The sequence below is a fragment of the Betta splendens genome, chromosome 14 (assembly GCF_900634795.4).
Source record: "Betta splendens chromosome 14, fBetSpl5.4, whole genome shotgun sequence".
Taxonomy (NCBI): Eukaryota; Metazoa; Chordata; class Actinopteri; order Anabantiformes; family Osphronemidae; genus Betta; species Betta splendens.
Window position 1 is genome coordinate 6,483,827 of NC_040894.2, and position 14,000 is coordinate 6,497,826.

The following is a 14,000-nucleotide window of genomic DNA, read 5'->3' on the forward strand; positions in this document are numbered from 1 at the left end:
CAGTGAGGGAGAGCCTGAAGAAGGAGGAGGAGGAGGAGGCTGTGAGATGAAATCCACATGCTTCACCTCTCTTGTTTGTCAGGGTCACCATGCAAGACAAAGACTGATGAGGCAGCAGGAACCTGTTTCCCCGTCCACTGGGGAGGAGTGACAGGCACACAAATACACACTGTCTCCATCTATTATCTCATGTGAGACTCATCTTCAGGGCTGGCTGTTTGTCAAAGTGGAGGAGGGGGAGGATAACAGCTTTGCTGAACACACATCCAAAAGACAGAGATCTTTGTTCTGATATTGGTTAAGAAAATGCACACGCACATTTTCGATTTAAAGACATTTATTTCTATTTAGATGATGCAAAAGTATAAAGAAAAAGTAAGAAAAACATTTCATAGTATGTCTCGTCTTGCCCTTCAAGCAGATGTAGCATTTAAGGCTTTCGTCTTGAAAAACAATTAGACACTTTGTCGCAAAGCAATTCTTGTGCGATCTAAAACATCCAGCTAAGAGTACATAAGTGCAAGAGAACCATCTGGAGCAGACGGATGAGTTGCTGTTGACGTCTCAGCAATCGGCTGTGAAGGTGATGGAGCAGTCGATGGTGTCGGGGCTGCAGCCGTCGGCAAACGCAAACAGAAAGTACATCACCTTCCTTACCTTGGCCAGCTCGCCGATCCGCTCGCCGAACTCGTGGGCGTCGGCCTCGTAGCACTGCGCCGGCGCGTCGCCGCCGTCGCCGGGCGCCCTCCAGAAGACGCCGGCGGGCTCCAGGAGCTGCCGCGTCATCAGGTGGGTGAGGTCCGGGGTCCAGAGCTGCGAGGTGGCGGTGACGGTGAGGCGCCCGGGCCGGGCCAGGCGCACCGTCCAGTGCGAGAAGCGCAGGGCCTGCTGGGAGAAGTCCAGCCGGTACACGGCCTCGTTGGGCCGCAGCAGCCGCTCGCCGTCCTGCCGCCGCTGGCCCCGCTGCTGCAGGGACTGGACCCGCAGGCGCATCACCTCCGTCAGCTGGCTGTCGGGCAGGAAGCGCAGCTCCAGGTCTGCAGACATGCTCGGTCGGCGCGCCTCAGCAGGTGGTCTAGACTGACAGTGTTTTGACTCCCTGTCCAGTTCCTCCCGCTCTCTGCTCCTGCTCGCGGGCTTCTTCGCTCTGTGTGTGTGTGTGTGTGTAGCATGCATAGAAGCGGGTGGGGGCGGAGCACGCATGAGCAGAGGTGCTAGGTAACCTCATGTATTCATATTTACAACCGCAGCACAAGGTCTTCCTTCAGGGAACGGAGCTCAGAACTGTTTGTCTCTCATGTTTGCTTGGATACAGGTCCTCGGAATACGAACGTGCCCATTAAAAAGACGAATAGGAATATGTGAATATCCACAAGCAGGTTCAGCTTTTTTGACTAGGCGTCAGGCTTGATTCATTTGCAGTATCGAGAACACACTAATCAATACAATAAGTATAATTGTAAACTTTTCATAATTCCCTTGACTGCGTGACTCAGTGATGTGTTTTTAATAGAGAGGAAAGCCTCTTACTTCCCCTGGTGCATGTAATCTATTACATGTGTGTCTGGTCACTTGTCAGGTCCCTTAACTATCAGTTTTATCGCTGCAGAGCCCAAATGAAATCTGAGACGGAGCCTAAGAGGGAGTAGGCGCAGTGGGGCGGAGTGCGGGGAAGATTGCCTGAAGGATTACACAATTACTCTGAGGTTTCTGTGGTGCAGCGCTGTGTTGTGACGTGTGTGTTTTTACAGTGCTGTTGCTCAGGTCCTCTGGCGGGGACAGACTCCCTCCATCAGCGGCGTCGCCTCCCGCAGAGAGGCTTGGCGGGGGCTGCTGTTCAGTCAGCGCACCTCGCAATCTCCCAGCACACCTGCCGCGGTGTCGCTCGCTGGCTGCTTTGCAGTTTTCGCCGCGTGCCATTTTCATACAGCAGAGGTTTCACGCGTGGCCCGAGCTCTGGCGCTGCTGCAACAGATGAGCTCTGATGAGCTCTTACAGCAGGCAGTAAAGCAGAAAGGTCTTGGTTCACTGCTCAGGATACGTGTCCTTGTGTCAAAAATATAAGTAGCATCCTTATAGTTATGATTGTGAGACTTTAAGGTGGTAAATGGTCCTTGTGCTGCATCAAAGAGAGTTAAACTTCAAGGCTGCTTTTAAATAGTCTGCATGTGATGATGGTTTTGAGTGTTTGAATTGTTTTTGCCTGACACTGTAATTTTCGCAACTGAAAAGCCCTTACCTACTGTGGGCATCGTGTCTTTTGGAGCCAAAGTGGTTGTAAATGGCCGTCGCTGACCCTGGGCCTGTGCTTTCCAGTAAAGTAGCTCAGCTGTTAGACACTGATGCTTTTTACAAGATTTTATACTGAGTCATTTTCTACCCCGTGAGCAAAGAACGTCACTAGGCTACAGAAATGCTGTTGAGTCAGCATCGCTAGGTTGAACAAACCCCAGTACAGTATGTTAGTACTGAATTATAGCAGGAACAGTATTGATGTGCTTATTTTTTTATAATGTACTGTATGTGTGTATGTTGTAATCTGTATTTTTTAGTTGTGAGTCATTTACATTATTGTTGGTGGTTGTGTTGGTTTCACTGGACCACAGTATTTGCAGGCATCTAAAACACAAGCACGCACACACACACACTACAGTCATCCAGTTATTACCTCTCACCCATGTCCTATTACAACTGGATTTATGAGCAAGAGCCAAGGCGATAAATTTGTCCCCTAATCCGAAATGCATCAGCAGACGAGGGGGTACGCTGGCCGGCCGTGCACCTTGTTATTTATTTTCCATGGACCAGTGGCTGTTTGTTCGCTGTCCCTGCCCGCGGCTCCTCTTACTCCCTCGCTGCCTCCCTCCTCTAGGTCATTCCGGACTGGAAGGAGCAGGAGTGGGACACGGAGAAACCTGATTCGTACGCCGGGATTTTCCACTTTCGCTTCTGGCGCTTTGGAGAGTGGGTGGATGTTGTGATTGATGACCGGCTACCGACAGTGGACAACCAGCTGGTGTACTGCCACTCCAATGACAGCAATGAGTTCTGGAGTGCCCTGGTTGAGAAGGCCTATGCTAAGTTGGTATCTGTGGCAACAGAAATATAGCCAGATATTTCACAATCATGCCTAATAAAAAGCACACGTTGATTCATTTTCTCTGCAAATGGATATCTGCGGCTGTAACGCGCTTAATCTCTCCGCCTCCTTCAGGGTTTACGGCTGCTACGAGGCCTTGGACGGGGGAAACACGGCCGATGCGCTGGTGGACTTCACCGGCGGCGTCTCAGAGCCCGTGGACCTACTCGAGGGTCAGATGGCTACCGACGAAGTGGCCCGAAACCAGCTGTTCGAAAGGGTCCTCAAAGTCCACAACAGGGACGGCCTCATCAGCTGCTCCATCAGGGTAAGCAGCGCGCGGCGTCGCCTGGGAGACGCAGATCAGATGCAGATCAGACAAAGATCAGATGGAATCAGGGGTTGTTTTAAAAGCCGAACCGCATAGGGCGCCTGAAAGGGTTCAGCCAGTTAGTCCTGTCCACTGTTCACATGTGCCCAAGGCTCCACAGCTCAGACCTGCTGAGTGGCACTAGAAACATTTTGAGCATTATTTAGGATCTTTAGTGTCTTATTACCGCTTTCATACGTTTTCAAATGAGTCTTTCAAGTCCTGCAAGAATCGAAGATCTATTTAAGCGCGTTGTGTTTGCCATCAAATCATTAGGATGCTCGCCTCCAGCATTTTCAGCTGCATTTAAATCCTGTTCTCTGATAATTGTCTAATCCAGCGAAGTTGACCTCTTGTGCCCCAGAGCCCTGTTATAATTAGAGATTTTTCAACTATAATTTAAAACACTGAGATGGAAAAAGGAACCTGTCTGTCTTGGCTGACTTTGACGATCCCTCGCTGCCTTTTAATAATGTGCAATCGGTAGGTAGTAAAAGCCAAATGAAAAGCGAGAGCGCGTTCAGAGGTTTGCATTAAGATGCAACAAACGTGTGTCCAGAGTCACAGTTTTCTATTGTGTTTCAATTGGAGCTTAATAATTAATTTTGTTTTTTGATTAACTTACATTTCTTCCTCCCCAGTTCGTGTCTATTTTGTAAGCACCCAAATTTCTTTGCTGATGATTTTCATTCTGCGGGTGAAACTCTTGGAGCCTTGGTCTTTATCTCATTCCAATCTTCTTCCCCGATGTCGTGCTCGAGCAAAACTAACTCTCAATCCCTTATTGCAATTCAGAATCACGTTCAGATCAATTCCCTAATTATGGGACTCTTTTAAATGCATAAACTCTTTCTCTATCTACAATTCAGCAGTAATGAGAGTTTAGAACATGCCGCATAGAAATGCATTTTAAACTTGTCTCCTACCATCATCAATTGTCCTGTTTGTCAGATATCCTCACAGTTAGAGAAAAACACCCTATTGTGAATACTTCGTCCACTGTGCAACAGCTCATGCTGAGCTGCTGACAATACGCAAGTGCAGGGCAGTGTAACAGCTTTTGGTTCACAATTTGTCTTGCCAGCATTGCAAATCATCCTCTGAGGTGGCAAAGAGGGTCTTTCGCCTCAGACGCCCTGTTCCCGTCAGGTAGTAGCACATCTTTTGTTCTCATTAACAGTCTGTCATACGGTTTTTCACCCAGGCGACCACCATAGAGGACATGGAGGCTCGACTGGACTGCGGACTGGTGAAGGGCCATGCCTACGCGGTGACGGATGTCCGGAAAGTGCGGCTAGGCCACGGACTGTTGGCATTTTTCAAATCAGAGAAGCTGCACATGATCCGCATGAGGAACCCCTGGGGAGAGAAGGAGTGGAGCGGCCCTTGGAGTGACAGGTAAACACGACACTGCCACCTGCAGGCTGGAAGAATCACTGCAGCTCGTCAAAACTCGTACTTGTACATACTTGAGGTCAAATATTTTATATTTCCAGAGAAACCATGTGACCTTGTTGTGACCACCACCAAGACTGGAATGATTGAATGGCTGAATTCAGCCCAGTAGGAGCATTACTTTTTTTATGGAGCGCAGTTTTTTCCAGGCTTCTCCCCCAGCAGGTTGTTAAAAATCGAGCTTTCCTTCCCATAAGATTGACATGTCTGTGTGAATTAAAAGAGACTGGTTTGCACAAGTAGATCTCCAGTCAGGTGCATAATACTGTTGTCTCTGTGGAAGAGAGCGTTTCATTCCAGGATTTCTTTCTGCCTCCCTACACTTCTTAGGGGAATAGGTACAGCTGAGATAAAATGGCTCCCTCGACGTCTCTTTGTCTTTGAATTGTTAGCTACACTCTCTGAAATAAACAGGGAGGCAGCAAAGCTGGATCATAATGCAGCCTGAATTATTGATAAGGCTGGAAGAGAGAAAGACATTATTAAAGCGATGTGAGTCATCTCTCGACTTTCTCAATCATTCACTCGTTCTCGCTAAATAATTTATTCATGGTTTGATAAAACCTGTTACTGTAAATGGACTTTGACAGACTGTTAAGATGTGGACACTTGTAAGTGAAGCATAAGCAAAAAGACATAAACACAGACCTAATTCTTCCAGTAAATGTGTTTCCCTGACGTTCAGATGTGATTCACACTAACACATCTGAAACATAATACAACCCATGAGGCAGAGAATCGTGATTTCCATAGTAATGTTTCTGAAAATACTCTGGCCAGAACTGATTGATGCTGTTCAACTGTGTTATATGACTTTGTCACATCTGGATTCTCTGTAGTTCAGAGGAGTGGAACAAGGTGAGCAAAAGCGAGAGAGAGAAGCTGGGCGTCACCGTGCAGGACGATGGCGAGTTCTGGTAAGACTGGTTTGTGCATCTGATCGATGACATGTCTGTTGCCTGATTGAAAGGTGCAGTCATGCTTGGTGTTTGGAAATGCCTCACCACCACTGATGCTAATTGGATGTTGTGGCTGAATTAGTATTCATAAAAACACCCACTCAAACGCTACTAACATTCTGAGAGAGCTTGACTGCTTCACTGGAACATTTGGAGTCCACTCTCTCCTCTTCTTTAGGATGACATTTGACGACTTCTGTCAGTACTTCACTGACCTGATCCTGTGCCGCCTCATTAACACCTCCTACCTGAGCATCCATAAAACCTGGGAGGAGGAGGTGATGAGGGGCTCCTGGGTCCACCGCCAGGACCCCCTCCGCAACCGATCTGGGGGCTGCATCAACCACAAGGCCACCTTCCTGCAGAACCCCCAGGTTAGTTGAGATAGTGGCGTGGACAGTACGTATCAACAGTACTGAGGGTGTTCGATTAGTGTTGGAGTCATGTGTCGCCCTTTGCCTTTTCCAGTATGTGTTCGATGTGAAGAAGGTGGAGGACGAGGTTCTGATCTGTTTACAGCAGAAAGAAAAGAGAGCCACACCCAAAGAGGGCAAAGGGGAAAACCTCGCCATAGGCTTTGATATCCACAGGGTACCAACAAAACACACACACGCTTAAAAACAAACCCATGTTAATTCATTCTGTAGGCTTTTTTTCTGACACCTTTGAATCTTGCAGGTGGAGCTAAACCGGAAGTATCGTATGCACTCAGCCCAGCAGAAAGTAGCGGGCTCAATCTACATCAACTCCCGCTGCGTGTTCCTCAGGAAGGAGCTGAAGGAGGGCCGCTACGTTATCATTCCCACGACCTTTGACCCCGGGCAGCAGGGCGACTTCCTGCTTCGTGTCTTCACTGATGTGCCTTCAGATTGCAAGTAAATTTCTAATCTCTGTCCAGACATTTGTATTTTAACAAGCCCCTTTGTATTGAACCTCTCCTCTTTGTTTAGGCACGAACAGACACACTCTGTCTAAATGATATCACATACATGACTATTAAACAGCCTGCTGGAGTTTTAGCTTGTTAAGTGCTTTTAGGCAATGTGGCCAGTGCTGCGCAGCATCTGTGTTCCCCATTGGGAATCAACAGCTGCCCTCTACTGTAGTATTAATGGATAGGAGTCCTCATGAAGTTCGAACAAACCTACTCACACATGAACTCTGTCCGTGCCAGAGAGCTGACTCTGGATGAGCCTCCTCAGACGTGTTGGACGGGGATGTGTGGCTACCCTCAGCTGGTCTCTCAGGTCCATGTACTGAACGCTGAGGGTCTGCAGGGACAGGACTCCAACGGAGGTGGGAGCATTAGACACGTAGCAGCTATACAGCAGCCCCACTTTGGTGAATGTGCTCTGTATTGCGGTATGATCATATTCAGTCTCGCTGCCTTGGCATCAACAGTAAGAAGGAAAACACGAGGTACCACAGCACCATCTGCTGAACCTAAGGAGATGTAGCTTGCAGAATACAATAATTCATCCCTACAGCACAAACATGGGAATAATTAGATATTCTTTAAAGCCAGGACATTTAGGACAACACATATCAACATATTGATCCAAAGACCTGTTTGCCTGCAGCTGTAGATCCCTACGTGATCATCACCTGTGACGGAGAGAGGGTTCGTTCGCCCGTTCACAAGGACACGCGGTGCCCGAACTTTGACATCAAAGGCTTATTCTACCGCAAGAAACCCAAGGAGGGCATCCACATTGAGGTGAGCTGTCAATCTCCGCCCATCCCCTGTGGGACTACAAAGGCATTGTTGTGTCTCCTTATGAACTCCCATCATCGTCAATACGCGGAACTGCATCGCATGAGGGCAGGGATTCTTGCGTGAAATTTTACTCCCCATCCATAACCAATCAATTACAGGCTTGAATAAATGTTAGCCTGTGTACTCGTTAGAGAATTATTGTCGGTGATGTAATGTTAATGACGCAATGTTGCTCAATCCGACCTGTGAAATTGCCTCATTTGAATAGTGAAAGGAGGCAGACGTATGCACGCTCCTTAGATACGCCTGGCCTCTAGCCGGCATATTAGCACTTCTTCTAATCCTTAGTGACGTCCTCCTGTGTCAGTACCTTCTATCGAGCTACTTCGTCCTTTGTGAACACCTGCCGTGTTTTCTTTTCTCCTTTCACTCCCCGCTCTGGGACCCGTCTCCCTCCCACGAGCGGCCGACAGATCTACAACAAGAACATGATCATGGACACCTTCCTGGGTCAGGTGATACTGTTCAGCGACCCCAACGAGCGCCAGGAGCAGCACACGCTCCACCTCCGCGACAAGGGCAACCGCCAGGACAACGACCTTCCAGGCACGCTCACTGTGCGCCTCATCACCTCCACAATCCTCACCCACATCTGATGCAAACCTGTAGAGGGTCACGATCCACGCCGAGCGCGGCGTTCAGGCTAGGTCGCCGTTCATCATTCAAGCTCACTGTCTCCTTTTTCCCCACTCTTACGTCTCTTTTTCATCCACTTCAGGTTTTAAACCTCATTTGTTGGTTCGTGAAGGCTTTAAAGAGTCGTTCTGTTAAAAAAAAAGTATTTAAGGATTTTATTGCCTCTTTAACTACATTCCTGCCGACATTGTCTATTTAGTGTTTGCCTAACATTTATTCTTTAAATACATTTGCTTTTCTAGGTTTTGTAGCTAGAGTCTCCAAATCAGCAGACATGACACCAATGAGTCACAGCTGAACTTATTACCTGATCAGTTACGCTTTGGGCGGATATTGGCAGTTTATCTACTTTACGAATCAGTTTAATTTCTCCATATTACAATATTCACACACATACATGCACCTACAACACACATGTAGACCTTTCTGCACTCGCCATGCATGTGCCAATGTTCCCAAGGGCTATGCATTGCCTTAAGGCTGAGTCTGTCTCTCCACCTTGATGAGACGGGGGAGGGGCGGGTTTTTATGTTAGGTACTCCATCTTCTCCATCGGCGACAGCCTCCACCTGTGTTCCCTAAAATGCTTGAAATAAGCATCACATCCCATTTTCGTCCTCTACTATGAACTGTCATAATGAATACTCTTACTTTTATATGTGTGGATGACCCCCCCCCCCCCCCCCCCCAGTCGGCCCACCCAGACACCTCAAGTCTTCACCAGTTTGCCGGTGCTTTGGAGAGCATGCAGCACTGTCTGTGACTTTTTCCTGTGGACTTTACAAACGAAAGCCAACAGCAGCTAATCATTGCCTCTCCTGAAAGCTTTTCCTGTGTTGTTTTTTATTTTTTTTTTTCTGTCAGCGCGGTCGTGTGAATTTTTGCCTCTCGTCTTCCACCATCGGTACTGTTTGACACTCCTTGGGACACTTTGTGCCGGTTGCTATGGACGATCTTCAAGCTGCATGGCTTTTTACGAAAACTAAACTCTGCCTGTGCTGCACATCTCTGTAGTCGTAGCTTAGCAGCCGGTGCGTTCGACAGTGTTACCTTTTACTCCTGTGATTCCTCCATGTGTGCACATTTCAAGTCAAGGGGAGTGCAAAGATTCACCCCAACATAAATTAAGTGCTTTAAGGGACCAAAACTGAGCCAGGCCCTTTGCTCTCTTAGTCCCTTATGAGCTGGCCTGACCAGGCCTGGCCCAGGCCCACCTATAAACCACCACCCCCTGTGCCACATCGTCTCTTAATGGCAACACCACTGCCTGACGCTTCCTCTGACTTGAGTCTGTTGGTCCCGGCCAAAGATTCATGCCACGTGACCCCAAGAGACAGCAGCCGTGCTCCTGCTGTTGGCACAGAACAGGCATTAGTGGGTTTGTGTATGCATGAGTGTGAGCGTGTGTGAGTTTGGATGGTGTTCAAAGTGGGAGTGCCTGGGAATGCTTGGGTGATTGTGTGTTTGTCTGTTGATCCTTGTTGAATCTGGAGGAAAATTATGAGTAAAGGTGTGGACTGAAAGGAAATGAGCCCTTTAGGGAGAACACACCTGGCACTTTATTCCAATTTAAATGGTAGTAAAAAAAGCAAAAGATCTTTAAGGATGAGCGGAGGAGACATCCTGCCAAACAACCTGTGCCATCGCCTCGGTCCCGGCTCCGCAGCAGGAAGACTATGTCGACCCTGGGACGAGCTGCTGAGCAGATGCAGAGGACTTCCAGATGGCTTTTGCACGTTGAACCAACACTGGTACAATGTAATCTGTGTCTGATGAGCTGTGGCATTTATTGCGTAGACCCTGTTGCCATCCAGTTTTGACCTTTCAGCACATAGTGAGCGTTTGGTGAAGAGACTTCGCAGCTTGTGTGGATTACTTACACTATTTATATTTTAAGAAGTGCAATATCATGGAAAAGAGTTATCATTCCAGGTTTTATTGACTTTGTCTTTGTCTCCCTGTGTCAAAACATTTTTAAAATGTAAGTTACAGTCATTATACAATTCCTTTGAATGTAAGACAGATAGTTAGTGGTCTTAATATCAGACAAACTAAGTCTGTGTTTCCTGTTTTGTTTTGTTTTGTTTTTATATGTCTTCTTCCATTACTTGAACTGTCACATATGGCATTTAATTGATCACACACCTTTGTGTACAGCATCTTTATAACTGTGTCTTGCATGACGTTCTTTTCCAATATGTTCATGGCCTTGTATTGTACTGTTGAATTGTTACTCTCTATATATTTATTCTTTCTATCTATCTCCAAAGTCTTGGAAATGCTAGTGTTGAGCAGTCAGCATGTCTACACTAAATGCACCACACCAGTCTAATCATATCAGCCAGTTTGAAACAGTTACATCTTGTAGGCGACGCGTTCATAATCTGCCTTTAGAACCTGTAAACATTAGCAGCAGTTGTTAACTACTATTTTAGGTGCTATTTATCTTCTCTGTGCTCTTTTGTGTTGTTGGTTTTTCACAGTGCAGCCAATGAGGGTTAGGCAACGTACAGCGAAACCTGCAGCATTAGCTTGCAGCCAGCCAGTGTGAGGAGATAGTGCCAAGCAGAGGTGTTTGACCGCGGTAGCATGTGCCTGGATTGCTGCTGGTTTTTATTTGCAGACAGAAACCGTTCTCTCCCCCTCGCTAAGCACAGTTGAAGTGCCCTTGTGCAAGGCAGTGAAGTCCTAACTCCTCCAGTGGAGAATCCAAATAGTCAGCGATTGGCCATAACTGGCCATAATCCTCCCTGGCCAGTAGTAGTTACCAAATCAGTTTGTACTGGTTGAACGGGGTTTACTGGAGGTCTCATAGCGAGGCTTCACTTGCCAAAGTCATAGGTAGTTACATGAATTTACTGAAATTGACAATTCAGGGTTGGCACTGGCTCCAATTTGTGCCTCTCATGCATCACCATTACGCGTGTGTTACAGACATACAGTAAGCATTAAACTGTCCAGGAAACAAATGCAAAAGGTGTTTCCAGAATCTCAAAGGTTCTGATGAAAACCATTGTAATCAGCTTTTTCTGAGTTTCTTAACTTAGTCTCCCCAATCTGTGTAGTACCTGGTTACCATGTACTTGTTTTGTGCTTGCGGACTGTAAAATCTGTAAAATAACAACCCACAACATAACAATTCAGTTTAACTAATTGGACTGTTAAAGACCCAGTTAACAACTTAATATTATAAACACTAGTATTTGGGCAAATAACCACTGGATGGCACTTTCATGAATGCAGTATCTAATCTGCAGTGTTTAAAGTGCCATTTGTGTAGATATAGAACTGTAGACGAGTGTTTGTTTTGTATATTTTGAGTGGATCATTGTAAATGTGCTGTTCTTGGTTTTAGACACCTTTCAGAAAGAACGAAACAAAATGTTGAGCCAAATCCTTAGCCACTAAACACAAACCAACATCTGTTCATGTTCATTCAGTAGATGTGCATGTGGCCATTACTAGAGGAGGCTGTTACATATTCAAGCCCATGCATTCATGTGTTCATGCATTGTACAGTGTGAATGAATGTTCACTTATAATCACCAAAACACCTGTCACATCCGACCTTAACTGTGCTAACTAATAACTGCTCGAATGCTTGGAGGCAACCATTAAACCTACCTACAGTATCATCACCACGTTAGTCTCATTGCATGCGGACAACAGCATGTAGTTCAAAGCCCACAGGGTTGTAAAATCTTTAATATGCAAGGAAAACATCTGTCTGCTTGGCTTATGCCTCCTGTGGACATCAAGGTTCAGGCGCAATTCATATTCATGAATGTGCCAAGTTATGGTTATTTGGTACTAAAATGTTTCCTTTGGTCAATGGAAATTTGATTTTAAGCTGTTTCTCTTCAATAAGAAGCCAAATTAAGCGTGTGAAACTTTAAGATCTTCCTCTTCTTGCGACTCCCCATGTGTCACAGCGTGTGCCAAAAAAAGAGACGCTCCACTCGCAACCCCGGTCAAATTTCCCACATCGTTCCTTGTAACATGTTTTGTTTCTCGTCTCGACTGTGATGCACTTCCCACCGTGCTGTCGTTGTTGCACTTTCACCTGCCAAACCGACGTTACAGCTTTCACTGTTACACCTGCAGTACAGTACGCAGACACGCACAGACCTTCGCTGGTATTCTCCGCATCCGCACGGCCAAAGCAGACGATAGGAACGTGAAAACCTTTAGGACGAAGCTGAACCGTTCACTCTTTTGTACAAATCCAGAAATGCCAGTGCATGTAGCAAAACTGCTTTGGGTCTGCTCGCACCAATGCCACTTACAGAATCTGTATTTTTGGTCCTCGGAGTATTAAAACATAATCCACTGCTGCTACTTTGTTAAACATACTGTGTGAAGTACAAAGCTTCTGTTGCACAATTGCATGTACCACAGTATCCAGTTTTATAATATTTTGTATTCAGTAACCTGCAGTATACAGTATGTATATAAAAGTAGCAGCAATTTGACCTAATATTTATAATTGGCGTCCATGTTTTGATGGATGTATTGCAGTACATTTATTTAAAGTACAATGTTCTTGTTCTTTTCAGTACTCACTTCTTTGCACCTCATTCTTAGGCCCACGATGTCTTGCATGAATTATGGACTTCCAGTTATTAAGTGAGACAGAGGGGTGAGCTGCCGGTGCTAGCTGCTGTAGAACAGGGGGGATATGAGATGTGGGAACACAGCCTGCCTGTAAAAGGACGTCATTTTGGAGAATGTTGTAATGTTTTATCACCTTCTTGGGGGAAAAAATGAGCCGATCACGCACAACACTGTGTTCTGAGTGAAAAATGAATATTGGTTGGGTTGGCGTAGCCCAGAGGTGCCTTGGACCTGTGTAAATGAAGCAGCACTTCTTTCTATATAGCCTCAAATACCAGAGGTTTGCTTTGATTTCACTCTGTTGGGACAGAGCTACATTTGTCATCTCTGCCACCCGTCTATTATTCTGTTTTTATCTCTGAAAAGCAGACGTAGCACTAACTTTGGTAAAAAAAAAATAAAGCTCCATAATTGACACAAGGCATGATGGGAATATGAATGAGGCGGGTAAATGGAGGAACTATGTGGCCGGTGGGGTGCTGAACATGACTTTCTTGTTACTGGAGGATTTCTTTTTGTGAACACTTTAAGACTGAGGCTCGCTTCTCTGTGGCTCCTGAAGCCTCAGCGAGCTGCACACCGCTGCATGTGTCTCCACGACGAGACGCTTGTCTCCAGAAAGCTTTCACACGGTACCATGTTTATCCCAATGACAGCATCGCGTAGAACGTGTTGAATTGGACTTCTTGATATTTCTATTTGACACTGAGTCAAGGAATGAGCTTGTGATTCTTCGTGTATTTTTCTGCTGATGTTTATGAACTGGACACTGGAATACCTACTGCATGGTGATACTTCTAGAAGATGCTACAGTCTTTATAATAAGTATCTTTTATAACCTTGTTAATTTTATATATTCACTTTACCTTCCGAACTGGTATGTTTACTGATAGCTACTGTAGGTATCAGAGAGCTGTGCTGTATCTTCTGTGCTGTGCGCTTGTCGGTGTGGGCTGTCCTTTCGTTGACTTTTATTGTTTTTCAATGCGCGTTGGTTGAATTGGTTTCTCGGTTACACTGTGGTTATTTTATAGCTACAATTGGATTTTTTTACTTTGTATTTAATGTCAATTTGTGGCATGACTTTAAAATAAAACCAAAAAACGTTTC

General features: G+C 46.0%; 2 protein-coding genes across 2 annotated transcripts in view; one reads left to right on the forward strand and one right to left on the reverse strand.

The window, feature by feature from the left end:
* Positions 1–13,998, forward strand: part of capn5b (calpain 5b) — a 24,486-nt gene extending 10,488 nt beyond the window's left edge. The window contains exons 5-14 of the mRNA XM_055502072.1: positions 2,873–3,081; positions 3,215–3,407; positions 4,654–4,847; positions 5,744–5,821; positions 6,042–6,237; positions 6,332–6,454; positions 6,542–6,738; positions 7,038–7,159; positions 7,444–7,580; positions 8,054–13,998. Coding sequence (XP_055358047.1) covers positions 2,873–3,081; positions 3,215–3,407; positions 4,654–4,847; positions 5,744–5,821; positions 6,042–6,237; positions 6,332–6,454; positions 6,542–6,738; positions 7,038–7,159; positions 7,444–7,580; positions 8,054–8,236 — 1,632 coding nt within the window. The 3' untranslated portion in view covers positions 8,237–13,998. The remainder of the gene's footprint in view (positions 1–2,872; positions 3,082–3,214; positions 3,408–4,653; positions 4,848–5,743; positions 5,822–6,041; positions 6,238–6,331; positions 6,455–6,541; positions 6,739–7,037; positions 7,160–7,443; positions 7,581–8,053) is intronic.
* ompb (olfactory marker protein b) lies at positions 405–1,136 on the reverse strand. The gene has a single exon (XM_029172657.3). It carries the CDS (start codon positions 1,045–1,047, stop codon positions 565–567), a length of 483 nt encoding a protein of 160 aa, XP_029028490.1. The 5' UTR covers positions 1,048–1,136; the 3' UTR covers positions 405–564.
* Positions 13,999–14,000: the final 2 nt, after the last annotated feature.